The sequence below is a fragment of the Lolium perenne genome, chromosome 3 (assembly GCF_019359855.2).
Source record: "Lolium perenne isolate Kyuss_39 chromosome 3, Kyuss_2.0, whole genome shotgun sequence".
NCBI classification, from domain to species: domain Eukaryota; kingdom Viridiplantae; phylum Streptophyta; class Magnoliopsida; order Poales; family Poaceae; genus Lolium; species Lolium perenne.
In genome coordinates, this window is record NC_067246.2 from 242,652,643 (window position 1) to 242,680,191 (window position 27,549).

General features: G+C 47.2%; 2 protein-coding genes and 1 long non-coding RNA gene across 4 annotated transcripts; 2 read left to right on the forward strand and 1 right to left on the reverse strand.

Moving 5' to 3' along the window:
• The first annotated feature begins 1,809 nt into the window (after window positions 1–1,809).
• Window positions 1,810–3,987, forward strand: LOC127343797 (uncharacterized). The gene has a single exon (XM_051369985.2). It carries the CDS (start codon window positions 1,940–1,942, stop codon window positions 3,944–3,946), a length of 2,007 nt encoding a protein of 668 aa, XP_051225945.1. The 5' UTR covers window positions 1,810–1,939; the 3' UTR covers window positions 3,947–3,987.
• Window positions 3,988–4,563: 576 nt separating this feature from the next.
• LOC139838558 (uncharacterized) lies at window positions 4,564–13,409 on the forward strand. The gene is made up of 4 exons (XR_011755864.1): window positions 4,564–5,248; window positions 5,360–5,425; window positions 6,131–12,596; window positions 13,137–13,409. It is a non-coding gene; the product is annotated as an uncharacterized lncRNA (long non-coding RNA).
• A 525-nt stretch (window positions 13,410–13,934) lies between these two features.
• LOC127343799 (auxin-responsive protein IAA6) lies at window positions 13,935–17,081 on the reverse strand. 2 transcript variants are annotated; one of them, XM_051369995.1, is made up of 7 exons: window positions 16,853–17,081; window positions 15,977–16,340; window positions 15,695–15,875; window positions 14,932–15,194; window positions 14,648–14,795; window positions 14,491–14,554; window positions 13,935–14,294 (listed from the first exon to the last, which is right to left on the reverse strand). In XM_051369995.1, the coding sequence occupies exons 2-7, from the start codon at window positions 16,287–16,289 to the stop codon at window positions 14,259–14,261; spliced, it is 1,005 nt and encodes a 334-aa protein (XP_051225955.1). In that variant the 5' UTR covers window positions 16,290–16,340; window positions 16,853–17,081; the 3' UTR covers window positions 13,935–14,258. The 2 variants fall into 2 exon arrangements, with proteins under 2 accessions (XP_051225955.1, XP_051225956.1); XM_051369996.2 differs by having other exon boundaries at window positions 15,977–16,349; window positions 16,853–17,070.
• Window positions 17,082–27,549: the final 10,468 nt, after the last annotated feature.

Below are 27,549 nucleotides of genomic sequence, written 5' to 3' on the forward strand. Positions count from 1 at the left end.
TAGACAAGCCTCTATGACAGAATCCATTGCATACACGACAGGAATATCCCCCCGCGGAAGACCGAGTGTGCGGTAAATGGAATCAGCATTGAGAGGGATTCTACCACGCCCTTGAATGACAAACTCTCGAGAATGACTATCATACAAAGGAGCAAGCCAGCTTATCAAAGGGTTGTGAAGAACATGGCACTTGATGTCAAGCATTGAACCAAGATCCATATCCTCAATCGATTGCTTCTGATCAGAACTTAGATGTTCATATAACCTGACAACAGGAAAAGGAGAGGCCCGATTCCTAGCACGCTCACTAGCATTGGGCATTTTGCGAACACCTAGCTGATCACCACCTTGTTTCTTACTGCCCGCCATGGAAACAACAACGCTGCAATACAAAAACAGATGCCATGATAATGAGAAAAACTCTTAGTGACATCAAATGATAACAAGTCGAAAAATCAAAAATAACAATGCCTTGGTTAATATATCAAGCCCAACCAAATATCACCACTGTAAAAAAGGTAGAAATCAGCAGCAGCAACAAAACAAAAAACATATGCAGGAGTACAAAAATGAGTTCATCATTCCCTTAACATAGAAAAAAAGAGGTGGGTAACTTCAGAACGTATGTGTTGGTTAAACGTTGAGATACTTGTTGATGAAAAGTGAATAAGTGAGTTGATAAAACAAACACCATAACAGAAATTTGTGAACCCCTAGAAAACAAGTCCCATGATCTCTGCTTTCTCCTGCTACAATTACCCTAGAAATTGTGGACGAAAAGCAGTGCAACGGGCCAAAAATCATAACTACAATGAACATGGAAACAGTGACAACGCAATTTACAGCCGATCCCATAACAGAGATTTGTGAAACGAGGGACGGAGCAGGAAGCTAGGCGGAGAACAAAATCAACCCAAAAAACAAACCCTCGCCGGAACAATCCCTCGCCGGACAAAACAAAATCCCATCAGAAAATAATCCACGGTGGAACAATCCCTCGCCGCACAAACAAACCGGCCGGCGAGACCCAGATAAAACAGAGATTTGTGAACCGAGAGACGGATCAGGAACCTAGGCGGAGAAACAAAATCCACCCAAAAAACAGACCCTCGCCAGACAAACAAAAATCCCATCAGAATAACCCACGGTGGAAACAATCCCTCGCCGGACAAACAAACCGGCCGGCGAGACCCAGATCTCCCCACTAGATCCAGTTCGAATACTAACCTTACAGCGCCGAAATCGACTGGCCCTTGCTAGTGAACTGAGAGCAGGAGAAATCTAGGTCGCGCACTAGCCACAGGGAATCGGACCCTCGCCCTCCGCCGTCGCCGTCGCCCTCTCCGTCCGGGCTGAATGGGAGGAGAACATGGGAGAGAGGAGAACGGGCGGAAGGAGGGGAACACGAAAACGATTCGAAATAATTCGAAAACGACGGGCCGAAAAGGGAAAGTCAATCGGTTACCAGAAATAGAAAAAAGGCGTGACAGGCGTGACGCGACGAAAAGGGAATTGACTTCGCGCTGCCGCGCGAGCGCTCCGCGCCGACAGGAATCGATCGCTCGAGCGAGCAATTGCCAAGGAGGGGATTCCCTATGTAATCAATCTTTCTTTTCTATCTAATCGGATGGCAGAATCATCTGCTTTAAAACTCAAAAAAAAAAAAGATGCCGAACTTCCGTTGAAATCGTGGAGGTGCTCGCAAAGTCGCAATGTGAAATTTACTCAATGGCCCCAAACTGATAAAGAGTATCCAGTTGTACAAATTGTGAACTGCAAGGGGGCTCGCACGAAAACTACCCCTTTCTCATCTCAATTCTCAACGCGTCATCCTCTCCGAAGCATTTCGTCGAACGAGTGCCGCCCGCGCGCCGCCCAAAACCCCTCACCCCAGCTCCGACCCCCAAAACCCTACGCTCCCCGCCGCCGCCGCCGCGCCATGCTCCACTCCGGCCTCTCCAAATCCCAGCCCCTACCGCTCCTCGCGGGGGCGTCCTCGCCTCGCCGCGCCCTCCTCGCCGGTCTCCTCCGCGCCGGGTACTTCTCGAAGTCCGCTACCTCCTCACCCGTGCTTCGTCCGACTACCACCACCGGCAGCCGTGCGGGCCCCAGGGCTGCGGCTGCCGCCGGAGATCCTTCGCGCTTCGGGCTGAGACCTAGGGTTTCGTTCTCCACTGCACCAGATGGGAATTCCGATTCGGTCGGCCGCGAGAGGCCGCTTCCTTGGCTCGCCGCCGCAAATGTCGGCAGCAGCGGCGGCGTCCCCACTGCAAGGACTAGCGCCGGCCGCTCCTCCTCGTGGGAGACCTCCGCTGATAAGTTCTTCTCTAAGGGCGACCAAGGTGCGCGGGTAGAGACATTGGAAGATAGTGTTCCGTACAAGGAGAGGGGAATTGGATTGGAGGAGAATGAGCCAATTGACAATCCCAAATGGGGAAGGATCAAGGACAAGTTTCGGCGTGACGTGTCAAGGGATGGAGGGTCTCGTGGCCGTGGTGAGAGGTTTGGTGGTGAAAGATATGAAGGGTCTTTTGGCCGTGATGAGAGGTTTAGTGAGGAAAGGGATGGGGGGTCTGGTGGCCGTGGTGAGAGTGGAGAAAGGGATGGAGGATTTCGTGGCCGTAGTGAGAAGTTTAGTGGAGAAAGGGATGGAGGGTATCGTGGCCGCGGTGAGAGGTTTAGTGGAGAAAGGGATGGAGGGTATCGTGGCCGCGGTGAGAGGTTTAGTGGAGAAAGGGATGGAGGGTTTCGTGGCCGCGGTGAGAGGTTTAGTGGAGAAAGGGATGGAGGGTTTCGTGGCCGTGGTGAGAGGTTCAGTGGGGAAAGGGGTGGAGGGTCTCGTGGCCGTAGTGAGAGGTTTAGTGGGGAAAGGTTCGACAAGCCGGATATGAGGCGGTGGAACAAGCAAGAGGATTGGGGCAGGAAGACGTGGAAGGAGGCAGGGGAGTCGACAGTGCCGACGATGGTTGGGGAGGGAGTTTACGGCGTTGGGCCGGTACTTGCAGCTCTCACGGCCGGGAGGAGGGAGTTTTATGCATTGTACACACAGGAAGGGATGGATTTGAGCAGGAGCAACAAGAAGAAGAAGGACAAGAAAGCGATTGAGAAGGTGCTGCTAATGGCAGAGACTATGGGACTTAAAGTTGTCGAGGCGTCAAAGCATGACCTCAACATGGTGGTGGATAATCGACCACATCAAGGTCTGGTGCTCGATGCATCACCCTTGGAAATGGTGAATACTAAGGAGTTGGATCGAGTTAGGGTGGATGGTGGAAAGGCACCAGTTTGGATAGCTTTGGATGAGGTTATGGATCCTCAGAATTTGGGAGCCATAATTAGGTCAGCCTACTTCTTTGGTGCGGAGGGTGTTGTGTTGTGCGCTAAGAACTCTGCTCCATTAAGTGGAGTAGTGAGCAAAGCTAGTGCAGGCTCGCTTGAGTTGATCGAGCTGCTTTCCTGCAGGAACATGATGCAGTTTCTGTCTTCATCAGCTGAAAATGGGTGGCGAGTTCTTGGTGGTACCGTTGCTCCTAAAGCTATACCTCTCTCTGAAGTTACCACAGGGGAACCAACAATTCTTGTGTTGGGCAGTGAAGGCACTGGTCTGAGGCCCCTGGTTGAGCGATCCTGCACACATTTGGTCAAAATTGCTGGTAATGGTGCTGGATTTGTTGTAGGAGAAGGATCAGATGGTAATGGTGATGGATTTGTTGCAGGAGAAGAAACAGATGGTAATGGTGATGGAGTTGCTGTAGGAGAAGAAATAGATGCCACAGATGCAGATATAGGGGAAGAAGGTGATAATTATACAGGCAATCAAGATATGAAGTCATTCCTTGCGGTAGAGAGCTTAAATGTTAGTGTTGCAGCAGGAGTTTTGCTTTATCATCTGGCTGGAAAGAATGTCCCCCCTGTAAGTGAGAAGCCTAGCACCTCTCTTGTGTAAGGATGTTCCATGTTTCATGAATACTACAATTATTGACGTTCTCCTTTACCACCATTAATGGTGGACTTAATTTTCTGTTGCATGCTTTGCATTTTTCTGGTCCAACTAACTATTTCTCACATAGGTAGGTTTGAGGACAACTGGTTTGAGAAATACTTATCTATTTCAACAGGCTGAGTCAGATTCTATGCTGCGGTAACTATCATACCTTAGGGGCAAGGTGTGGCTCGCCACTCCAGTGTGTCTTAACAAGTGTGGCTTGCCACTCCAGTATGTCTTAACAAGTGTGGCAGGATTTGTCAAAAGCTATATCTATGGCACATGGGTCATATGGATGAAAAAGTGTGGCAAGATATAGTAGCTAGAAACCAAACGCACAGCTAAAAACTCTGCCGTGCCTAAAGTTAGGTGTGGCATCTTGTGTTTGAGAACGAAAGCAGAATATCATGCTAGTCTACTACTACTAGCATGTTTGTGACATATCTATAGGTTCACATCTCCTCAAATACGTTCATGCACTGGTTTGGCTTCGTTTTTCTGGAGTGACCCATTCTAGTAACAGTATTCTTCTGGTAAACGTTAGATGCATTCTTTATGTGGCTCCAGACATTGTACAAGTGGGCTGTCCATTCTTACAAGTTACAACACATGAAAGTGTAGTGATGCATGGCAACTACAATATTTTCTTCTCAAAGGAAGAACATAGCTGAACTGTTAAATGTCGGTTACTGGTTGATTTAGATCATAAAGAGATTATTCTTATTGCCCCCGTTCCTCAGAATAATGCGTAGAATTTTTGGTCAAAGTCAAACATTGTAAAGATTGGCCAAGTTCATAGAAAAAAACTATTAACCTCTGCAGTGTCGAATCAATATCATTGTATATATAATGAAATCTATTTTCATATTATATCTACATAGTGTTATACTCCCTCCATTCCATAATTCTTGTCGTGATTGTAGTTCAAACTTGAACTAAAACCATGAAAAGAATTATGGAACGGAGAGAGTAGTTGTCAATAGTTTTTCCTACAAGCTTGGTCAAATTTTACATAGTTCGACTTTTCAAAAAATATTACACTCCTTGTTTTGAGGAATGGAGGTAGTATAATATTTCTGAACTGATCATACCTGACTAGAGAGAAAAGGAGGACAAGAACAAGATGACAGTACAAGAAGCAAAAATCTAATATTTTATCCAAAACAGGGCAGTCCATTACAAATAATATATGGGAATATTCTACATGTTGGTGCATGTGAATAAAGGGGGCATCTGTTTCTGCCTTGTGTCGGGCAAAAGCAGGTAAGGATTGAAAGCTTTTATAAGTAGTATGGTTCAAGAAACTATATCAAGTGTTGTTTGCTTCACTGCACCCTGATCCTGTTTTTCGGACTGGTGTCATGTCACAATCAGGTTGGATCAATCAGGAGCTTGAGACAACGAGGGGTGCTGGCCTTTGATGTGGTTTTGAACTGCGAGGTTTGTCAGTCTTTTAGTTTTTCTCGGCCTTTCCTTTTAGCATTATTTGTTCTCCATTTTCTTTCAAAGGGATAATATGTTTCAGTTGTACTTGGACCCGGCACAAGACCTGGAACCATTGCACCCTTTTTTTTTTACTTTGAAAGGTGTTTTGCTGATTTATTTGCTCTTTGAATAGCTAGTACCTGCAATTTTGAATTAAGATATTAGGTGAATTCATGCTAGGCGCCTTCATTCTACCCTTCGAACTGATCCAGATGGATTTTTACTTGTGCGTCCATTCCATACCTTTTGATAGAGTACATATTCTCTGGTTATCTCTGAGTTGAGTGCTTTAATTATGCTAAGGGCCCATGAAAGATCTGCGAAGTTATCTTCAGTTTTTTCATAATACTTCCCTTATTAAAAAATATAGTATTGATTTTTTCCAAAGACCAATTTTGTAAAGTTTGACCAAGTTTATTTGGTAGTGTAGATGTTGATATTTTACAAAGTTTGACTTAGGATAAAATCTGTATGCACTATATTTTGGAATGGAGGGAATATATAACAGGCTTTATCTATGCCACGGGTATTCAGCAATATCAATCATTCATTCTTTACTTTCTTGAAACCAATACATGAATGATGAAGCTCAAATGTGCAATTCTTAGTTGCTCAAACCAAACTTTAGTGACATCTTAGTTCACCACTCTGTAATTACAGTTGACAAGCACAAGCATGGCATGCCTGGTTGTCTTCTTCCTTGATAGAAAAACTGGCAGTGACCACACCTTTAGGTGAGGACTGAGAGGTACTGTATCACAAGAGTACGACTTTTTGTTGGTGTTTTGGCTCATAGGTCTAGATGCACCCATTATGAAAATTTTATTTAAATGCATTTCAAAATGTCAAAAAGTTCTGGAAAACATTCCCGGGTGTGCATCCAAAAATTCTATTCTGTGCTCCAAAATAGCTTTTCTCAAGAGATTTTTTTTTTTGGAATTTTTAGACATTTTAAAATATGAAATGGGTGCATCTACACCTATGAGCCAAAGTGGATTTTTGGTGTTATTTTGGAAGGACTGGGCATTTACTGTTTGTTACAGCTGAAATTTATGGACTAAAGAAAACTGAGATGAAACACAATAGTCAGCAGAACCACAGGGATTCAGCTTGACCATGTACCAACTGCTGTTTTCTCTTGTTCAAAATGTGGTTAGTATTCTTTGTGCTGTCTAAAGTTTAAACTTTCAGCTCCATCTCGATTTCAACAGTACTATAGGTTAGGAAGTAAAGCAGAATATCATGTCGACAAGTCTAACACTAGTCGAGACTAGTCACGACTAGTCTGTGAGTCGGTACCCCAGCGACAAGTTGCGACTCAGTGACTCGTAATCCTTGACCCTGATCCTATTTTCTGGACTAGGTGTCACAATCAGGTTGGATCAACCAGGGGTTGAGACTAGGAGGGGTGTTGGCAGAAAAACAAAGCCAATCCTTTTATATAATGGCATCATTTTTTCATTTTTTCTACTACTCCGTCCATTAATTGATGTCGAAAGGTTGATCTAAATTTGAATGTATCTATGTAGTAAAGAGTGTCTAGACACATTCGAATTTAGACAAAACTTTCGCATCAAAAAGTGGACAGAGGTAGTAGAATACTAGCATGCTTGCGACAGGACTATAGGAGGGGTGGTGCCACATCTCTTACCTTTTCATTTTTTTCTCGACTTTTCCTTTTATATAATGGCATTACTTTTTCACCATTTACTTTTAGAGGTCTTCTGCTGATCTATTTGTTTTTTTAATAGCTGGTATCTACAGTTTGATGTAAGATATTGGGTGATTTCATGGTAGCCGCCTTCATTGTAACCATCGAGCCGCTCCAGATGGATTTTACTTGTGCATATTTCCATGGCTTTTGACAGAGTACATATTCTCTGGTTATTTCAGTTTACATGTGGAACTGTGAACCCATCCACTTGAACTTGTGGTTAGTTGGTGTTGATACAGAAGGTGTATCGATACAGTAGAGCAACCCATCCTGAGCAGCTAAACAAACTCTTTTGATGCATGGGCCCCTTGTGGGCTGAAGGTGCGTCTATGGGATGTTTTCACATGTCTTGTGAGTATTGGACTGTAGCATTAGGAATTAGTGCACACCTTACAAGACATGTCATATGCCCATGGGTTCCCAACATGTGAAACTACTGTTGTCCTCAGTTACATGTACGCCCTGACACTTCTCTTGTCTGTCATTGGCAGATCGATCTAGGTAAACTTTTTTCGAGAATACGCCTTGGAAGGTGTATTAATCATATAGAAAGAAAGAGCCAGAAGGCCCGTACAGCGCCACAAGTGGCAGGTTCATGCTGTGAACAGAGGGTGACAGCTCCCCAAACCAAAGCCTACTCTCCTAATTGCCACCACAAAGGTACCAGCTCTAGAAAGCCAGACTGTCAGTACAGAAAATCCTAGCTAGCCGCCACCGCTCAAACTCCTCATTGATCATCGTCTTTGATGGTCGACAAAGCCGGACAGGTCCTATTGAACACCACGTCATTCCGGTGCAGCCAATTGCACCAGCAGACCAGAATGATAGCTGTCCAAAGATCCCTCTGGTCTAGCAAGTCTGTGTCCGCCAATGGTTGCCAATCCTGCTTCCCCCAGCATGTGAGCGTCAAAGCTCACACCTCACGTGTAACCACACATCCCACCAGCAGGTGCTGAATCGTCTCGGGCTCCTGGTCGCATAGAGGGCAGGCGGCCGGGTATGGTAGCCCCCTACACTGCAACCTGCCAGCAGTCCATGTCAGCAGTAGTAAAGCAGCTGTTCCTCGAAACAAGCCACTCAGAGAACTTGCAACTGTACGGCGCCCTGGGGCGCCAGATTTGGGATGCTGTCGGCGCCCTTGTAGTTCCGGCGAAGAAGGCATTGTATGCCGATCTCGCCGAGAAAGCCCCATCGTTCTGTTAGATAGATATTTGTATATTTTAGTTTCCCTAGTAGCTAGGGGTTCTCTTAACATGGTATCAGAGCAAATTAGGGCTCCGCACCGCAACTCGTGTGTGCAAATTTACCTACAACTTTTCTGGTCATCCTTGCACGCTGCTACCGTCCCCGACCGTCCCTTTCCCGGCCTCTCCTGTTGGCGGCCACCGCCGGTCCCTTGTCAGCCGCCGGCCGTCCTCTCCCTGGTCCGCCTTCGGCCGCCCTCTCCAAGCCTGTTGTCGGCCGCCCTCTCCAAGCCCGCCGCTGGTCGCTCTCTCCCCAGCCCGCCACCTGCCATCCTCTACCCGATGGTTTGTCCCCACCTTCACTAGGCCGACGCCTGCACGTCTCGCGTTGGGAACTCTAGATTGATTCGATCTGGTCGTGGTTGACCCGATCGTCTCTTAAAAAAAGAGGAATAAAAGATGTTTGCATCATCGGGCTATGTTGCGATTCCTTGTTGCGCAGTGATCTTTGATGGCGCGAACTACTCTGATTTCGCTGCCTTTATGCCCATTCATATGTGTGGTCTTCATCTCTGGGGTGTGCTATTCGGCGAGGTCTCATGTCCGTCGTGCCCCGTTGCTCCTACGGCTCATACTCCACCGACTCCATCAACCTTTGTCACTGATGCTATTCAGACTGACGAGGATGCCGCCAAGAGTGCGGATGATGCGGCCATTGGCGCGTTTGATAGGAAGGTCCACGAGTAGTCAGACGCTCTTGAGATCTACTGGCTGGATCACCCTGTGGATGGACGATCATGCTCGTGTTGTGGCTGTTCTCACCTCCGTTCTCACCTCCAGTGTTCTACCGCAGTTTGCTTCTGAGTTTATGGGCCTTATTACAGTCGCTGACATGTGGGCTCACCTTCATCAGCGGATAATCATCAGCAGGGTGACTCTACTATTGATCAGTTCTACACTCAGAGTGCTGCTATCTGGCGCCAGCTCGACTCTCTTTGCACTGCTATTTGTGGTACCTACCCGTGTTGTCAGACTGTGTGCTCTGATGTGGAGTTTCAGCATGTCTACGAGTTCTTGTCTCAGCTCCGCAAGGAGTTTGAGCCCCATCGTGCTTACCTGCTTGCTCGTGGTTGTGTTCCCATTTCGGAGGTGCTGTGGAGACTCGCCTACGTGGCGTTGGGTTGCTGGATGTTCCTTCTGTGCTTGCTACCTGTGGCCCTTCGTCACTGCCTGCTCCATCGACTCCTTCATGCCGCCACTTTTACCCAGTCCTCAGGGTCAGGGCTAGAGTCATGGCTAGGGCGGCCAGGGACGTGGCCCTCGTCCCTGCCCTCACTGCCTACTGTGACCTGGATGGTCATATTGAGTCTCGCTGCTACACGAAGGAGCGTGATCTACATCAGCAGAGGTCGTCTGCTTCTCCAAGGACGCGTGCTCCTTGCTCATCAGGATCTTCTCCAGCTGGCTTCATCGAGCAGGACATTGTGCGGCTGCTTGCCGCTTCAGGTTCTCCCTCAACATGTACTACTTGCTGGTTACGTGACAATTCTTCTAGCTGCGCGACCACCATCTTCTACACAATCAGGCACATCCCCATGGTTTCTGGATTCTAGAGCTTCTTTTCATATGAGTATGTGACTTCTGATTCTTCTATTCCGTCATCTCTTTGACTTATGGCACTCTTTCTACTCCCTTTTCAGTTCCTGATATTTCTCATATTCCTCCTCTTACCACGAACCTGTTTTCTGCGAGCCAACTTACTGACTCTGCTTGTCGCGTCATTTTTTGATGTCGATTCTTGTTCATCGTGGTCTTCTGGGGCATGTCTTAGGAGATACTTCTTTACCGTGTCAGGGATGTAGGTGCGTCTATATCCGACCTTTTAATTTAGTTCATTCCGATGTTCGCGGACCGGCTTAGGGGGGCCATCGATATTATATCATTTTTATAGATGATTTTTTTCGTTACACTTGTTGTATTTCATATCTTCTCGCAGTGAGGTGCTCTCCATTTATAAGCGTTTTGCAGCCATGGTTCTTACTCAGTTCTCTACATATATTCGTGTGTTTTGTGCTGACTGTGGAGAGTATATCTCCAAGCACTTGCGTGGTGTTCTTGCTCAGCAGGGCACTCTCTCTCAGTTCTCATGTCCCAGTACGCATGCTCAGAATGGTGTGGCTGAACGTCAACATCGCCATCTTCTTGAGACTGCTTGTGCGATGATGATTGCTTCTTCTCCTCTAACGCATTTTTGGTCTCTACCTCGGCCTATCTTATTAACATTCAGTCTTCTGCCGCTCTTCAGGACGTCATTCCTCTTGAGAGACTGGTCGCTCTCCTGGCTATTATGAGCTCCGTCTTTTTGGTTGCGTTTGCTATGTTCTTCTTGCTCCTCGTGAACGCACTAAACTCACCGCCCAGTCCGCCGTTGAGTGTGTTTTTCTTGGATATAGTGATGAGCACAAGGGCTATCGTTGTTGGGATCCGGTGACTTGTCGGATGCGCATTTCTCAGGATGTGACTTTTGACGAGTCTTGTCCTTTCTATCCGCGTTCGACCTCATCGACCTCTATTGTGGAGGATCTATCTTTTCTTGTTTTTCCTGATTCTCCTCCCTTGGTCCCTCATGTTTCCTCTCCCCTTCCCCGTCTCCTTTGATGCACGTGTCTCCTCAGACGGCCACGTGTCCTCCGGTGCCCCCGTCTCCTCCGACGCCTCCTTCGTCTTCACCCTCCTCACCGGGATCTCCTGCTGTTGCTCCTTCTCATCCTACTTTTCCTTTTCACTATACTCGTCGTCCACGTGTTGTCACCGAGTTATCTGATGCACCCTCTACTTCTGGTGCACCATTCCAGCCGACATATTCTCTTCGTACTCGGCCTCGTCCTTTCTCCGATTTCTACAATCCTGCTAGCTATAGTGTATTGGTCGTCCCGGAACCGACTTTATTGTAGGCTGTTGTTCATCCTGTACATATTTTTTGCTATGGCTGAGGAGATTGCTTCGCTTGAGCGCGCTGGTACGTGGGAGCTCGTCCTATCACCTATAAGTGGTTCTATAAGGTTAAGATGTGTTGTGATGGTACTCCTAAGTGTTACAAAGCTCGATTTGTTGCTCGGAGTTTTCAGTAGGAGCATGGTCGTGACTATGATGAGACTTTTGCCCCTGTAGCTACATGACCACTGTTTGAACTCTTCTTGTTGTGGCTCTGTTCTCCATTGGTCCATGTCTCGTCTTGATGTTAGGAATGCCTTTTTTAATGGTGAGTTGCGTCAGGAGGTTTATATGCAACCACCACCTAGGTATTCGGTCATAGTTGGCATGGTATGTCGTCTTCGTCATTTTCTCTATGGCCTTAAGCAAGCCCTTCATGCATGGTTTGAGCGTTTTGCTTCTGTGGTCATGGCCGCTGGCTTCTCTCACTACACATGATCCTGCGTTGTTTGTTCTCCTCGTGGTCGCACTCTTCTTCTTTTGTATCTTGATGACATGATCATCACTAGTAACAATCCTGAGTATATCGCCTTTGTCAAGGCACGTCTCAGTGAGCAATTTCTTATATCGGATCTTGGTTCGCTTTGGTACTTTCTTAGGATTGAGGTTTCGTTCATATCTGATAATTTCTTTATATCCCAAGAACGGTATATTCAGGATCTTCTTAATCGTGCCGCTCTTACTGATAAGCGTACTGTTGAGACTCCCATGGAGCTCAATATTTCTCTCCGTGCTTCTAATGGTGATCCCATCTTTGACCCGACTCGTTATCGACATCTTGTTGGGAGTCTCGCCTACCAGCTGTTACTTGCTCAAATATTTCTTATCCTGTTCATAGTTCTGCTTCCACTTCGGTCCACTATAGTCACCTTCTTCGTGTTCTACACTATCTACGTGGAACGATATCTCTTTGTCTTTTCTTTCCTTGTTCCAGCTCCAATCCTACTCCGATGCTACGTGGGCGATTGATTTTTCGGATCACCGGTCTCTTTCTGTCTACTATGTTTTTTTGGTGGTTCTCTCGTTGCCTAGAACGCAAAGAAGCAGAGAGTGGTTTCCCGTTCGAGTGCAGAGGTTGAGTTGCGAGTAATGATTCTTTTGACTGCAGAGGTGAATTGGCACGGTGGTTACTTGCAGATTTTGGTGTCTCCGATATGACACTCACTCCTCACGATGCGGGGTCAGCAGCTGGACGTTGGCAAGCACATGCCACAGGTTGGGTGCTTGAAATAAGGTTGGCTTTGTCATTCTGGATTATCTTAACACCTTTCCTGGATTTAGGTAAATTATAATTAAACAACTAGTAGTATGAGTAGTGGACTAGAAAATTCATACTTGGGTGCTTGAAATAAGGTTGGCTTTGTCATTCTGGATTATCTTAACACTTGTGTGTCTTTCATCAACACCAAAAGGGCCGTGCTTGCAAAAGTGGTACCATTTTATAGTCCATATTGGTAAAATATACAGTTATACACTGCATGTGGCAACGCATGGGTGCACGACACAATGGGGATAAAGATGTCTGTAAGGGTATCACAGAAGAGCTAAGATTCTTCAAATCCACCCCACCTATGCTACTTTTTCTACTGTCCAGAATTTAGGGATGGTCCAGTGACATAGACCTTTCTTTTGTCTGCAATATCAAGGTTCGTAAGCATCAAGTTGGATATTCCTCTTTATAAGAAAAGTCTCTCTCCTAGTTTCCCTCAGCTTTTTTTGGTGCATATGCTTAATATATATAGATATTGATCCAAATACACATACATCCATGCAGGTGCTACTTGTTTATCGAATCAATTGGAGATACCTCTCATAGTAGCTGTTCCAATAGCAACATCCTGCACTGGAGGCGCAACAAGTTTACACGAACTATTCTGCAATCTCATTTCAGGTATGCCTCATAACAATCAATCACAAATGTCTTATTGGTGTCTATTCTAACATCTGAGTTACATGCCCTTATCTTGCTACTGTATTGCATATAATTAACTCAGTTTTATTTCGTCAATTTTGCCTCACATTTTGCAATTGCTAAAATCCGCTTTACAAGTCATGCAGAAGTGATAGGCATAGGCACTATACTCGCTTTGTACACATTGTCAAATTGAAGCCAGTGTGCAGTTTCATCCACATAGAACCAATGTCACCTGTTTTTAATCTTGACTTGTCAAGGGCCTTGTGATACGATCACCAGGGCACATAGAGATAATTTCCTAGTTTGGCAACTGGTGCTATCGGATGGGTTGTTGAATCACTAACACATCTAGAATTTAAATAGTACGTACTATTCATTCATATCATCGTAGGAAAATAAAAAGATTAAAAGGGTGCCCCTCTGGTGCGCAGTCACGATCCTGCCACTATTGGCACAGTGGGGCAATTACCCAGGAAGTATGAAGGCATCAACACATGTTTTACTTTCGGCAGTTTTATGGTTTGGTCAAACTTTTCTTATGGTGCTCCTGACAAAAAACTAGGAATGGGTGAGGTCGGAAAGATAATAACAAATTAACAACTCAGTTAATATCACTAGCTGGCGTGATCCTATCAGAACAGTCTAGGTGCTGAGCTCTGGCCTGAACAGATTGTATGTCAGATTATGTCAAGGTAGAATACAAATTTTCAGACAAAGAGTCACTTCACAGGTATGAGCCGTCGAGCTCTCTCCTGTAAACCCAAATTCATGTAACTGAATCAAGAACTCTAGAGTTAAAAATTACAAAGTAGCCTAATTTACAAAATAGGCAGGATATCTCCATGCATCTATTGTATTCTAATTGATCTCACTAGATTCGTCTCTACAAGCAAAAAAGTGGGCAGCAAATAGTAATCCCCCAAAGGATAATGATCCGGCTTCAGTGGCAACATTTCAAATGGTTGAAAAGCTGACACCGTTTCAGCAATTTGCTGCTCTCTGGGGAACAGCTCCAATCTGAAAAAAAAGAAAAAGCAAACAGAGACAGAAAATGAAAGTTAAGTTGTGGTTCAGTTTGGGCAATTCAAACATATACCTGATATGGGCACACTTAATAGAATAGTGTAGGAGTAGTTGATTTCATCCAAGAGCTTTTTTTTTTTCTACAAATCAACAAAGATTTGAGAGCAAATTGTAGTGGCGTTGTACTTACCAGGTCATGTGAAAGCTCCGAGCTCTTCAAAACCCTCAGCCTTTTAGCAGTTGAGACAAACACACTGCAGTAGTTATATGTACAGTAAGTAGTTTAGATTGTGTGGAGGATCTTAACACATGATTTGGGAAGCTATATGATGGAACGAGCAACTTACTTCCAAGGGACATCCCCAACTAACATCCTGTCTCCTTCATTGTCCTCGTAAACTAGAGTATATTCACCAGAACCATCCAGCAATTGTGAAAATATTTTTTCGTCTGCCCCTTGCTGCGCACGTTCAGCATTGGATGCATCCCTTTGTGCTGCAACATGGTAGCACATACATTATAATGAAAACGAGGATATGAACTTGATCTTGTTTGAGCGTACGAATTGACGGTTGGAAATTAGATAGAATCATAGAAGTACTTATTTTGTTGGTGTATTGTTAATTCTTACCTTGAATAAAACCATGGAAGAGATCTTTTACAGCCACCGAAAGTCTCTCATAGCTGTCACATGCTGCAAGATCTACTTTCCTTCCAATGGGGATCCCGTCCATGTTGATCTTTACGAGAGGGCTTTTGTTGCAGTTAAGTGTCGCCTTCGCATCAACTTCACCATTTTGAGGCTTAGAAGGCTGTCTGGATGAACTACTGCTGGCAAGGTTTCTCCTGAATGGTCGGATTGGAGGCCAACCGACCACCGGAGCTGCAGCCCCTCTGCATCAGATTAGAGCACGGTGAGTTATTCTGTGAAGGGGCAGATAAATAAATGCATGCTAGTATTGTTGAACTAAATATCTGAATATATGGCGAGGGCCTAAACAACAGTCATGATTCACACTAATATTCACCTTTTTCTTTTTGTACCACACTTACTCCAAAAATATATTATAGTACTACAATGTTTATAATCCAAATATAAGCATCACAAAGTTGAAACCGTAAAGATCAGAAAAAAGACAAACATCTTTAAGAAAAAAACTAATATAAAGTAAAGTGGACTTGTGAGAAGGGAAACTTTGATCCTTAGAGACTCGTGCTGACTAACTAAAAACAAGTAAACTTATGCCATCGGGTGAATTTCAGAAGACGGCAATGCTTTTTTTTAAAGCGCCATGGGAAGGAAATTGGACCATTGCAATTTCTTGAAATCTCTAATGATCAATGGAAGAAAAATCCTTAAATGAACTACAAATGATGACAGGGCTATCATTTACCTCCCCCGCGCCTGTGGTCTGTTGCCGCTGTTGCGTGCAGGCGTAGCAGAAGGAGGGGCATGAGATGGTGGTGGGGGACAGCACCCTTTCTTCCTCTCACTCACAGCTGCCGTATTTTCCTCCGCTGCTAGTTCCTTCCCACATGCTGCTCTTCCCTGCTGCTTCTGTTCCTTATTACAACCTTAAAACGGCAGAACAAAAGACTATTTTTTAGTTCGCTGGTTCGATCTGTTAACATGTCCCAAGACCAAGAACACGAGAACTGAAAAGCTGCTTTGTTACCTTGTGGTTTGGCCTCAACTGTGTCTAAGAATCCTCTCTTTGCTCCGGTGGTTGTCGTAGGGAGGTGCCCAAGGGAGAGAGCTGGGCTCTCCTGATGTATCATGTTCTTGCTTGAGGTAGCTGCTTTCTCCTCCTCTACGAGGCCAGGAAGACCAAGCTTCAGCTCCAGTTTCTTGTCCTCGTCGCCCCCGAAGCCCGTGTTCCTTGGTCTGCTTGGCACAGCTGGTGCTCCTCTCATATTCCATTGCTTCTCGTCAGGGATGAGATCTAGGAGCCGAGGCATGGCTTCTCTCTTGATGGAGCCTTCCTCCATAGGACTCGTTGCAGGTGAGCTAATCAAGGGCTTCAAGAGAGACTCCAAATACTACAGCAACTAGAATAGTATTAGCAAAACAACTGATGGCAATGAGAGTCTTTTAACTCCTTGGGAAAGTTGAGTTCTACACTCAACTTAGCCTAGCAAAAGTGCCAAAAACCAAGGCGAAGTGTAGGTTGAGGTCAAAGCGAACATGCGAGAAGGGAAAGCATGGTAAAAGTGGATACTTGAGATCAAATCAAATCATTTCAAGCTAGACATCCAGACACCCTGGACGTTTGAAGTCCCTGAAGCATGCTGAAACGGAAGCAGCTCGTGGCCAAAAACAGAAGGAGGACAGGCGTGCAGCCGACCATTGGAGCAAATATTCAGCGCAGTCAAGTCACAAATCATGTCATCGTCTGGCTCATGCGTGTCAGCAGTCGTATCAGCTCGTGCTAAAACCATTTCAGGCAAGAAAAGAAGCAGCCCGCAACGTCTTAAATTGGCAAGCGACAGAAACATCTGTACTACTCCAACGAAGAGCAAAAGCTACGGCGGCTAACACATGAAGAACTCACCGGCGGCCAGGAGACGAGAAGAATTGCAGGGCGCAGCAAGCCTTTGGCCTTTGGGCGAGGATGAACTGATGAGCTCCAGAAGCAGGACCGGGAAGAGAAATGGCCGGCCAAGTGGAGGCTTGCAGCTCGCGAAACGGAATGGCACCTTGGCTCTGGTTACCGACCAAGCGTGGGTGCCTCGAGCTCCTCGCACGCCGTTCCTTCCTGCTTTATAGGGCGGGCTTTCTTCCTCCCTCCTTTTGTCCCCCTACACCAGAGCTGGCTCTCCTTTTTATCCTGTGCCTTTTCCCTCCGCCGCTCCGTTTATCTGGACCGGACGACCGGAGAGGGCAGCGCGCGTCGGCGGCATAGGTGTATGGCTGTGGCAATTCAGCATGTGACGCATTAGGAGATTCCGTTCGCCAAAGAGGCCATGGGTCCATGACCTGGTCACGGGTGCGTGTATCGTTCGTTGGCAAGATGGATGATGATGGTGCGGTGGGCGAGGCAAGGCAGGCGTGCGTCGTCCAGGACACGAACGCCGGCACGCACGCACGCTGATCCGGGCAAGTGGAGGTGATGCGACGGGCGTCTCGCCTACATCTGTGTGGTGCTCCTCGTCACAGCGAGCAAACAAGGTAAGGTTGTGGCGTATGAAATGGTTCCACTTCCGTTCATGTTCACACCGACCGGCCCCGGCGGCCGACCGCTGGGGGGACCGTTGTGGATGAGGAGGATGGCAGCCACTTGGGAAGCCATGGCCCTTTGGCGTCCTAGTTAACTCTTTTCCGTTCATGTTTGGCAGGAACTGTTCGCCGTAATTTGTGAGATCATCTTAGTTGACAACTAAATCTGTGCTTCTCGGCTTATACTGTTGGCTCTTTACGGGCGCATGCGTGCGCGCCCGTGCAAGTACGAAAATGGAGGGGCAAGATAATGTTTACTTACTGTGCTAACCAGTTGACGATCGAGTTTTCAATTGGTTGAGTGTCCATCAGCCCTGCAAGTTGGCCAGGAATTCAGGATGCTAGCTAGCAGTTGGAAGCACTTTGACCCGGGCATCTGGGCATTTTGTTTTCTTCTTCTCTTCCCATTTGCACACAATTTATATAACTCCAATACTCTGAGTAAAATAATACGAGTTCCTTGTAGCTTTTTTTTTTTTTTTTGCGGGGAGTTCCTTGTAGCTGCATGACCGAGTTTTGACAAGGGCATATGATTGATTGAAGCGACAATAATACTTCCAACATGGCTGACCAAACAGCCTTATTTCCTCTGGAAAAATCCAAAGTTTGTTTAGCCTTCACTGAACTGTTTGATGGGTTCCTCTGCCGCGCCCTTTGCATATCATCCAGATGGTAGGGTCTGCGTGCATGCAGTGCCTGCGGCAGCATGTGTACTTTTCTTGCCCATCATCTCCAAGATGGACGAAAGTATCTTTAGCCAAAAAAAAAAAAAAAAAAAAAACAGAGCAGCCTTATCTCAATTCTCAAGGAAGGTCAAAAGTTTACAACGGATCATTAGCTCCCTAAGCAATGTTATATGTGATCTAATCATTTTTACGGCCTAATCTCTTGCCAGCTAGCTCCTCTAAAGTTTTACCAGGTCTGTTATGTGATCTAATCATTTTTACAGTCTAATCGTTTGCCAGCTAGCTCCTCCAAAGTTTTACGAAGTCCCTTTGTGATCTAATCATTTTTACGGCTTAATCGCTTGCCAGCTAGATCCTCTAAAGTTTTACGAAGTCCCTTTGTGATCTAATCATTTTTACAGTCTAAGCGTTTGCCAGCTAGCTGCTCTAAAGTTTTACGAAGTCATGCTCTCTTTTTTCTTGCGGAAAGACACGGATCTATTGTAAAGCTTCACCAGAAGTGACAAACCACCCACAAATATTAAAAATTACATCAAAGTCAATGTTATATGTGATCTAATCCTTAAGCCCCGCAACAGAAGTCGTCGCTCTTGAGCCTTTAAATTGTTTGCTACTGGCACCGAATCTCGTCTGTCTTGCATGCACGGGGCCATGGGGGTAAACCCTAACCTCACTTCCTCAAGGAAACAACATATCTTCGTCGTATCTTCGTCGACTTTGTCCCGATGGACGAACTTGGGGCCAGAAGACCAGCTCGAAGATGAAGCGCCGACAAGCCTCCCAAAATCCACCCCCGCAAAGAAGAAAATCGTAGCCTAAACTACTGCTGGGCCAAGCCACTTGGACTCCCCTCTCACCAACCAGCCACTAGAGCGGTAGGCGGAGGGGAGGCGAATCCATTGCCTAACTGGCAGAGCATCGAGGGGATGAGGATTTTTCCCTAGCTGCAGTAGACGTGAGAGGGGAAGGAAGATTTTTTTTTCCGGCAAAAGATTATCACGCATTGCTTGATTGAGACCATGTAAATGTGCTAACCATGCCTACCGGATCACTGCAACAAAAATGGCTACCAGCCCCTAGCCGTATATAATCTTCACTGCATCTTCCTCCTCAGCAGATCGATGTCTGCACTGTATTCTCTAGAGACTATTACAGTGTAACAAATCAAGACGTTTTGGCAATCACTGGCATATGCTCTTAGTTTTTTAAAATAAGTTTTGAACGCATTTCATTAAAAAATTCTGATAATAAAATGTCCCGCTGAAAGTATATTTCCGCAATAGCACCATACATTTTTAGATAAATAAACAATGACACCAAATTGAGCTGAACAAAGATGCACACACACACGTCTTCACTGAAAGCACAATAGCTTGATATTTTATACACTCGCGAAGGTGCGACCATAGGTACCACGTCACCACACACTTTTACCTCATGAAAAAATATACGGTGCGATTTGTGATGCTAGAAAGAAGATCGATCAAGTTACGAACACGTCGCATGCCGAGTGTATCTTAATTCGCGTATGCATGGCGCGCCGCAGCCGAGAGGGCCGGCCGTTGTCGTTTCCATCCTGGGTCATGGCCGTGATGTAATCATGTAATGCACACATACACACGCATGGTCCAACGGTTTCAGGAGCGTCATCGGGCACAACATGGGTTGCAACGCAACTCAAAGACGACGATGGAGCTCTGCAGAGTGCAGGGCGGCAGGCAGGCTAGCCGGCGACGGCCAGGGGCCTAATTGATGGGCATGGGACAAACTCGAGATCGGCTGGGTAGGTCCGCGGAGCTAGGGCCGACGCTCCCTCGCAGTCGCATCGGCCTCCGGCCGCTCAGGCCAGCAGTCGTGCATGCATGCAGCGGCACACTGCCGCCGGTGATGCCTGGCGCCGGCCAGTCGTCCTGGCCGTGCATGGCGCCGGCTCGCCATGCTGCTCGGCTGATTTACTGGGGCGGCGCGCACGTACGTTTGGTCCATCGATCATCGTCGTCCGTGCGAGTTTTGGAACTTGGTTGGTGTGGGTCTCTGCCCGATGGCTGCCTCAGTAGTCAGTGGCAGCAGGCAGAGCTCTCCCCGATGGCTGCCTCGGTTGCAGGAGTCAGAGCTGAAGAAAAGTTTGATGATTGCATATTTGTATCCCCAGCCGTACGACAGCATCGCGCTGAACGATTGATTGAACGCCATAGCGCGACCACTTCGGTCCCGATACGCCCGCGTCCTAGGCCCGTTTGGTAGCCTAGACCGATATTGTGCGTTCCAGACGGGCCACTTCGCAGTTGGTAGCATGTGAAGCATTTTTTGCATCAGATATGAAAAATAACCTGCATTGTTTGGTTGCCTGCATAAACGCTTTTCTGCTCTAGTGGTGCAATACACACCTTGTTTGGTTGCAGACATGAGCATGTTGTGGCAACCCTTTCCATTTGAGTGTTGAGGATACCCAGTGGTGCTAACTAAATAACAACACATTCAGCAACAATCAGTTCATGAAAAATTAATACACATCAACTAGTTACCGTATTGCGCGATGCATCACGAGCAGGATTTTTTTTCTCGGCCGGAATTTCCGAAATCTCGGCGGAAACCGGATATACCGCTACCCACCGAGAAAAGTTGATACCGGCCAAAAAAAATTCAGCTACATTTGAATATAACTTACTGTATTGAGTGAAATAGGCAACGTATGTTACAGTTATAAAAAAACCAAGTGTGGCGTGGTGGTTTGGTGTTGTCTAAGCTTCGTGAGGTCGCAAGTTTGAGTATTCAAACACGCGGAATTGTCTATTTTTATCCAGTTAACTTGAGTTTTGCGCAAGAATTAACAATACTAGGCATAGATGTGATTCGAACTCGCAACCTATTGCTTGAGGACGGAAACGTCCTACCGCTGCGTTGCATGGGACGCACGGTAAATTAATGCTAAAAATTTAATTGTTTGACGCCAAAAAAATTTGAATTCAAAATTTGTTTGAAAAATCTCGTACGAGAAAAACCCGAGATTTCCGAGATTTCGCGGTAACCGTATTTTCCGGTGCCCGCCGGTAAAAATTTGTTACCGAGAAAAAAACCCTTGATCACGAGTAATGCATCACAGGTTCCTCACACGAGAATTACTATATACCACCTCGATCAAATTCATCATTACATACCTGGAATCGGGTCCAAGCAAGTCCTAGCTAATGGGGAGATACGAGAGCACCTCCCAAAATTAGCAGATCGTAAAGAAGGAAGCAGAAGCACTAAGCAGGAAACTGCTTCGTAGCCAGGTCCTAAGCTAGGTCGCCCTCTCCGATGGTTGCAGCTGACGGTACTTGGCGTACTCTTTTTCGTTGTCTGCAATGGAGTTGATTGCCCTGATCATCAAGTTAGGTTGGTACAACTGCGCCTTGCAGATAAACCGGGGCGTGAAGATCGTCTTCATCTGAGCATAGTTTGTGGTCGAGGTGTTGACATACTCACGATGCTTCGGGTAGCGCTGCAATCTAGAAGGAACAAGTGTTAGTGCGGATGACAATGACATACTGTCAGATCAAAGAAGGAACTCAATGAAGCTTACTACCTTCATGTACTCATCCAGCGTCTCTTCATCAGCAAGATAGAAGCATCAACCATCTTCGCTCCATTGGAGAGTGCGATCGGATTTAATCTTTCTTATGACGCTTCACTTGGTCCTCCACTTTCTGATGTGGTCGTATACCTGAAGAGTGATCACATGTATGCCAGCGAATGCAAGAACATCAACAACTACCTTCTTTATATGTGACTCTTTGAATCCTAAGTTAAAACAAACGTCTCTATGGACAAGTTCAACCAAGCGGTTCATCACAAACTCTGACATCTTAGGTTGTCAAACCATAGCAGGTTTATTTGCAAACAGATAACGATTAGCATTGGTAGATGGAGTAGAAAGATCAGGGGATCCCAATTGTATGATCGCCTACATGACAAATAGCAGAAGAACGTAGCTAAGCATTAGCACATCAATGAACTACCACATCCACATCCTTAAGCATTAGCACATAATGAACTACCACATCCTTATAGCATTAGCACATCAATGAACTACCGTATACTTAAGCATTAGCACATCAATGAATTACCAGAAAAAAGAGCGCCCTTACGCTCAGAGGAGCCACACGTAGCACCGAGGTCGAGGAAGTATGAGAACCTGGCGAAGAAGCATGTAGCGACAACCATCCCCATGGAAGAGTCGGATGCAACCTGGACAACTGACAACCGTCCCCGTGGTAGAGTCAGGTCCAACCACGACCGGCACGGAAGGAATGGCCTACAATGGATATATTCTATCAGATCCCCCTTTGTATTCAAAAGTTCTAGATCTAAGGTTTGCAGAAGTTTACAACAACCGGAGTGATCGGCGCAGATGAAGAAGACGACCAGCCGTGACCGAATGGGGGGGGATTTGGATTTGGCGGTGAGAGAGCCGCCCGTATATACGGTGGCGAAATTTGGAGGGCGGTGACCGAATTCATCCCGTCGATTTTTCGCCGTTCTGCGCAAGCTCGCGCCATCTCCCCTCGGTGGCTCCGCGGGAACGCGTTGTTGTCGCTTTTTGCGGAGACGAGGGTGCCTCGCTGGAAACGACCCATTCGGCCATTCCTCCTAGGCTGGCCCCAAGCTGCTTTAAGAAGTGCGCGATGCAACAACGCGGAGGAGCCCAGAAAATTAAACGGGCCCAAAACTACGCCCCACACGCGAGCAAAGAAAAATCTAAGCTACCAAACACGACCCTAGTCATCACGGTATAGGGCGGAGAGTTATATTAACAGCAAATCATGGACATGAAGTACCGGAGGGTCCAGAACCATCAAGAGTTCAACACAAAACCTAGGTTCAGCACTCAGCAGTATCCCAAAGCTAGTTTCTCTCCACCAAAAATTATATATCCAAGTATCCAAAAATCATGAAGTAAATCACACGCGTTACGGAAATTTGTGAACTTCGCACAAATCACAAGATTATATAGTTTATCTTTTGGAACTAAGTATGTAACCCCATTATTATGTGAATTATGTATAGATCACAAATGTTGTCATATTTAAGCTTTGAACTTTACACATATTTATTACATGTACGTAGTCTCTATGTGCATGCTTTTTTTGTATTTTTTTTTTTGAAACATGGAAATACGATTTCTTGGCTCCCTCAAAAAGGTGTTCTTTGGGGTACTATGGAACCCGTTCCAAAAATGCACTTGGTGGAGGGTGAAAAACGGAGCCAAGTTTCTTTTATAGTCGTATATAAGCTTAATTGTATTGGAGGTGTGAGATTTTTTTTCTTACAAGTGAAATCAGTAACTTCGCCTCCAAGCCTAGCCATCTCTCTCCCTCCCTGTATGCCTTCTCCCTTCCCTCAACCTCTCATGTTGTTGTCGATGAATGCCACATTCAAAAGCCCCGCAACATTGGAACCCCTCATGGTGACACGACCACTAATATCATGAAGACAACAGGAAAAAGATCATTCATTCTGCAAACTGATCTTGGCTCTGGTGGTTAGATCCCTTGTGGTGGAACCAGCCCACCCAGGTTCAAGTCCTAGACTTGGTATGGGTGTTTGTATTTACCTGGATTTATTCCAGGTTTTAACCGGCAGCTCAGTCTCTCGGGGGTGCTCATAGGGGTAGGGTGTGCGTGCATGCGTTCATAGGGGTGTTTGTGACCGTCTGCATAGGGGTAGGGTGTGCGTGCATGCGTTCATAGGGGTGTTTGTGACCGTCTGCGTTGTACTGTGTTATCAAAAAAAAAAGATCGTTCATTCTCATCGTGGGGGCCTCCTTTGATGGGTAGATGGCTGTAGGCATGGTGTGGAGGTTGACTATTTTCACCTACTTATTCATGCAGTTAGCAGCCATTACCATGGAGTTGATGGACTTTTTTTTTGAACCATGCCGGAGTGTTGCATGTGTTATATTAGATAGGAAATAAAGCCACAAAATGGCTGAAGTTTACAGAAAACTGGTCAAGGCCAGTATGAGTAGGGAGATGTTACAACGACCTAGAAACCAGAAAAATAGTACAGGCAAAGCAGCAGAATTTATGCCCCATCCAGGCTGAAACGACCCTCACTAGCTATCGCCCATTGCTTTGCCTCAGTCTTGATGTGATCCATGAGGGTGTTTATCGATTTTAAAAACCTTCTCAAACACTATTATTTCTTTCTCTCCAAACTATGTCAGGTGATCAACATGACGAGCGAGTACAGCTTCTTCCTCTTCTTACATGTGAGTGCATCTCTTGCTTGCTGCCACCAAACTTGCAAAGAAATGTCAGTGCTAGGAGTACTGTGTTGTAACTGAGCCCACTAAAGCAGGTTGCTCCAAATAATATTCACGACCGAACATCTAATAAAAAGGTGTTGGGCGTTTTCCTCCGCGAAGTTGCAGAACATGCATTTCTCGTTATGGGAAAGCCCACGCTTCGCCAAACGATCAGTAGTCCATCCCCCCCCCCCCCCCGGAGAAACAGCCATGCCACAAGTTTGCAACAAAGTGGAGCCCAAGATTTCCAAATTGCAGAGGCAGGGTTCCCATCCCACCTTGGTTTTGTAATGAGCTTTGTAAACCGATTTAGTGGAGAAGGTACCATTTGCCTCCCACGACCAATTCCATCAGTCCTCCTCATCCGGATCAAGATGCATATAGTTACATTCTTCTCAAATAGCCAACACATGCATGAAAACATTGATTGTGATTGGCTTCTTTAGGTTTTCCATGTGGAGTTGATGGACATAGACACAAGTTTTTTTTAAAGGGAAAGATACAAGGTGGGAGGGGGGCCTTGGCATATTGGTTTAAGCAGAGTGGTGATACCGCTGGAATTTATGTGGGTACCATGACTCTGAACCCGGGCTATGCGGGTATCAAAGCTCGTTCATTCTCTAGACACAACATATGCACATATTTTGGTTTGATGGAGCAATATCGGTTCTAGACTAGTGGCTTGACCATGGCGGTGGTAAATTTCTCGTCACTCACTTAAAAATTCTACAGACGCTAAACTTGCACAAGGTATCCTATCTAATACTACCCGAAGCTGGCAAAAGTTGGTGATACGATGAGCAAAAATTACCCGGGAGATAGGTAAGCATTTGCAAAAAGTACTATATAAATCGATAATAGATCGACACAAAATGTTAGACAGGTAAAAGTATTGATGATCGACGCAAAATGTTAGACCTCTCACATCGTTGTGCCACTCCTATGTGTATTATCAAGCGTAGGCATTGGAACGTTAACGGAGGAACAAAAATAGGATGATAGCGTCAACAGCCCAATCAGCGGACCCGCCAGTTCCTCCCCAGCCTCCTCAATCACCTCCTCTATCGTCATCTCACGCGCCACGGCCTTGCCCCGATTCGCACGCGCACGATCTGCAATCCTCTTCTCTTCTCGAGCCCTCTTCTCTTCTCGAACCGCCTTGGCCGATGCCTGCCTCTTCGTCTCATGTACGGCGGTCGGCGGCGCGCGCTCCTCACTCTCTTCTTCCTCCTCGACACTCTCTTCCTGGGCCACCTCTCCCTCGGCGCCGTGGACGACGTTGCTTATGTCCACGCCGTCTATGTAAGGTATGAAGAGTAGCCCGAGGGCGCCGTCCGGGTGATCTTGGAGCCCGTCGACTATCTCCTGCTTGTCTTTCAGGCTGTCTTTGTCGAGTTTCTCTTTGTCTTGCAGTAGCGGGGGCTGGCCGGGCAGCCTCGGCGACCGGAACTCCCACAGCTCCAGGTCGACACGGCGCTTCTTCGCCACCGCCACATCCAGACCGTTGGCCTCCACGAAGGCGTGCCACCCGGTGATGAGGCGGTAACCGCCGTTGGAGCCGAGGTACTTGAGCCTGATCCCGTACTCCCTGCCGCGGCCGTCGAAGGTGCGGACGCGCAGCCCGGTCCCGCATTGGTTGACCAAGTACGTCTCCTTCTCGTTGCCGGCGTAGATGCCGGTGATGGCGTGGTCCTCGACGCACTCGCGCTTGCACGAGAAGAGCAGCCGGTTCTGGTTCTTGATCACGTCGCTGTCAGAGAGGGCCTTCGCGCAGACGAACCGCGGCAGGGCCGTGGCGCCGAGCGTCTCCAGCAGGCGGCCGAGCTCCTCGCTGGGGCGCAGCGTCCTGTCGTCCGGCGCGATGGGCTGCCACGCCGGCAGCCGCGGCCCGTTGCTCTTGCCTTTGTTCCTGTTCGTTTTCTTCTTCGCCCGTGCCGCCCCAGCCGCCGAGGTCTCAGCCTCCTCCATGTACTCGTCGTACGCGCCGAAATCACGCCACGGCGCTGCCGCGCCTCCGCTCCGTATCCCGTCGTGCATGAGTTTCTTCTTCTTAGCCTGCCGCGGCGGCGGCCGAGACGTGATGACGTCGATCGCCTTGGAATTGGACGGTTTGGGCCGACCGGACGCAGCGCATGCCGTAACCGTGTCGTACTCGTACTCGTGGGTTCTGGCTGGAATCCCGTACGCTCTGCTGGTGCCATCGCTCCCGGTGTCCGCCGCCCGCCTCTTCTTCGGCGGAAGAACGAACGAACCGTCGTCGGCGTCGCTGTGGTAGTCGCTGCTAGAATCGCTCGTCGCCCTCTTCTTCGGCGGCAAGAGGAACTTCACGACGCGGCCACCGACTGGCTGCTTGCCAGACACGATGTCGTTGCTGCGTCCGGCGATGCTCCGCTCCGGCTCTACTGCCACCGCCTTCGCGCTGCCACAGCCGTTAGGCTCCGTCGAGATTGGTTTCGATTGCATGGCACCGTAGCACGAGCCGACAGCGGGCTCCTGTCGGAAGCACGGGTTGCTTGGGGATGGCGTCATTGGAGAGGCGAGATTTGGAAATACCTAGATGTCTCGTCTCGTCTCGTCTCGTCTCGTAAGCAAAAGTATATAAGGGCTGAAATAAGAAGAGATTGATCGGGGTTTCAACTCCGCGTCCGCTTCAGATACGATCCCGGCCATCTCTTGGTGTCTCCGGCAAGGGAATAGTCTCGGGAGTCCGCGTGCGGTACGAACTGAATTATAGTCGGTTTCCTGGTGGCAGTTTGGCACGCGGCGATGGACCGGTCTGAGCAGCTGAGGCCCATACACTTCCAGAGCCCGGGCCGGGGCCTCACTCAACGGGCTTGTGCCAGCCCAAATACAACTTATCTATTCTCTCCAACTCTTCTGGGGTACGACTGCGTGGAGGCCGACCTTCCCAAAGGAAGTCGGGCCTGCAAACGCCCGACGCGTGGCAAAGCATATACGCGTACGTCTCCGTACTTCCTTCCTCCCGCGCGTCAACTCTCTGCGGCCGCGCAGCCTGCGAAGCGAGCCGCGTACGTCCCCGCACGTACTCGCGCGCGT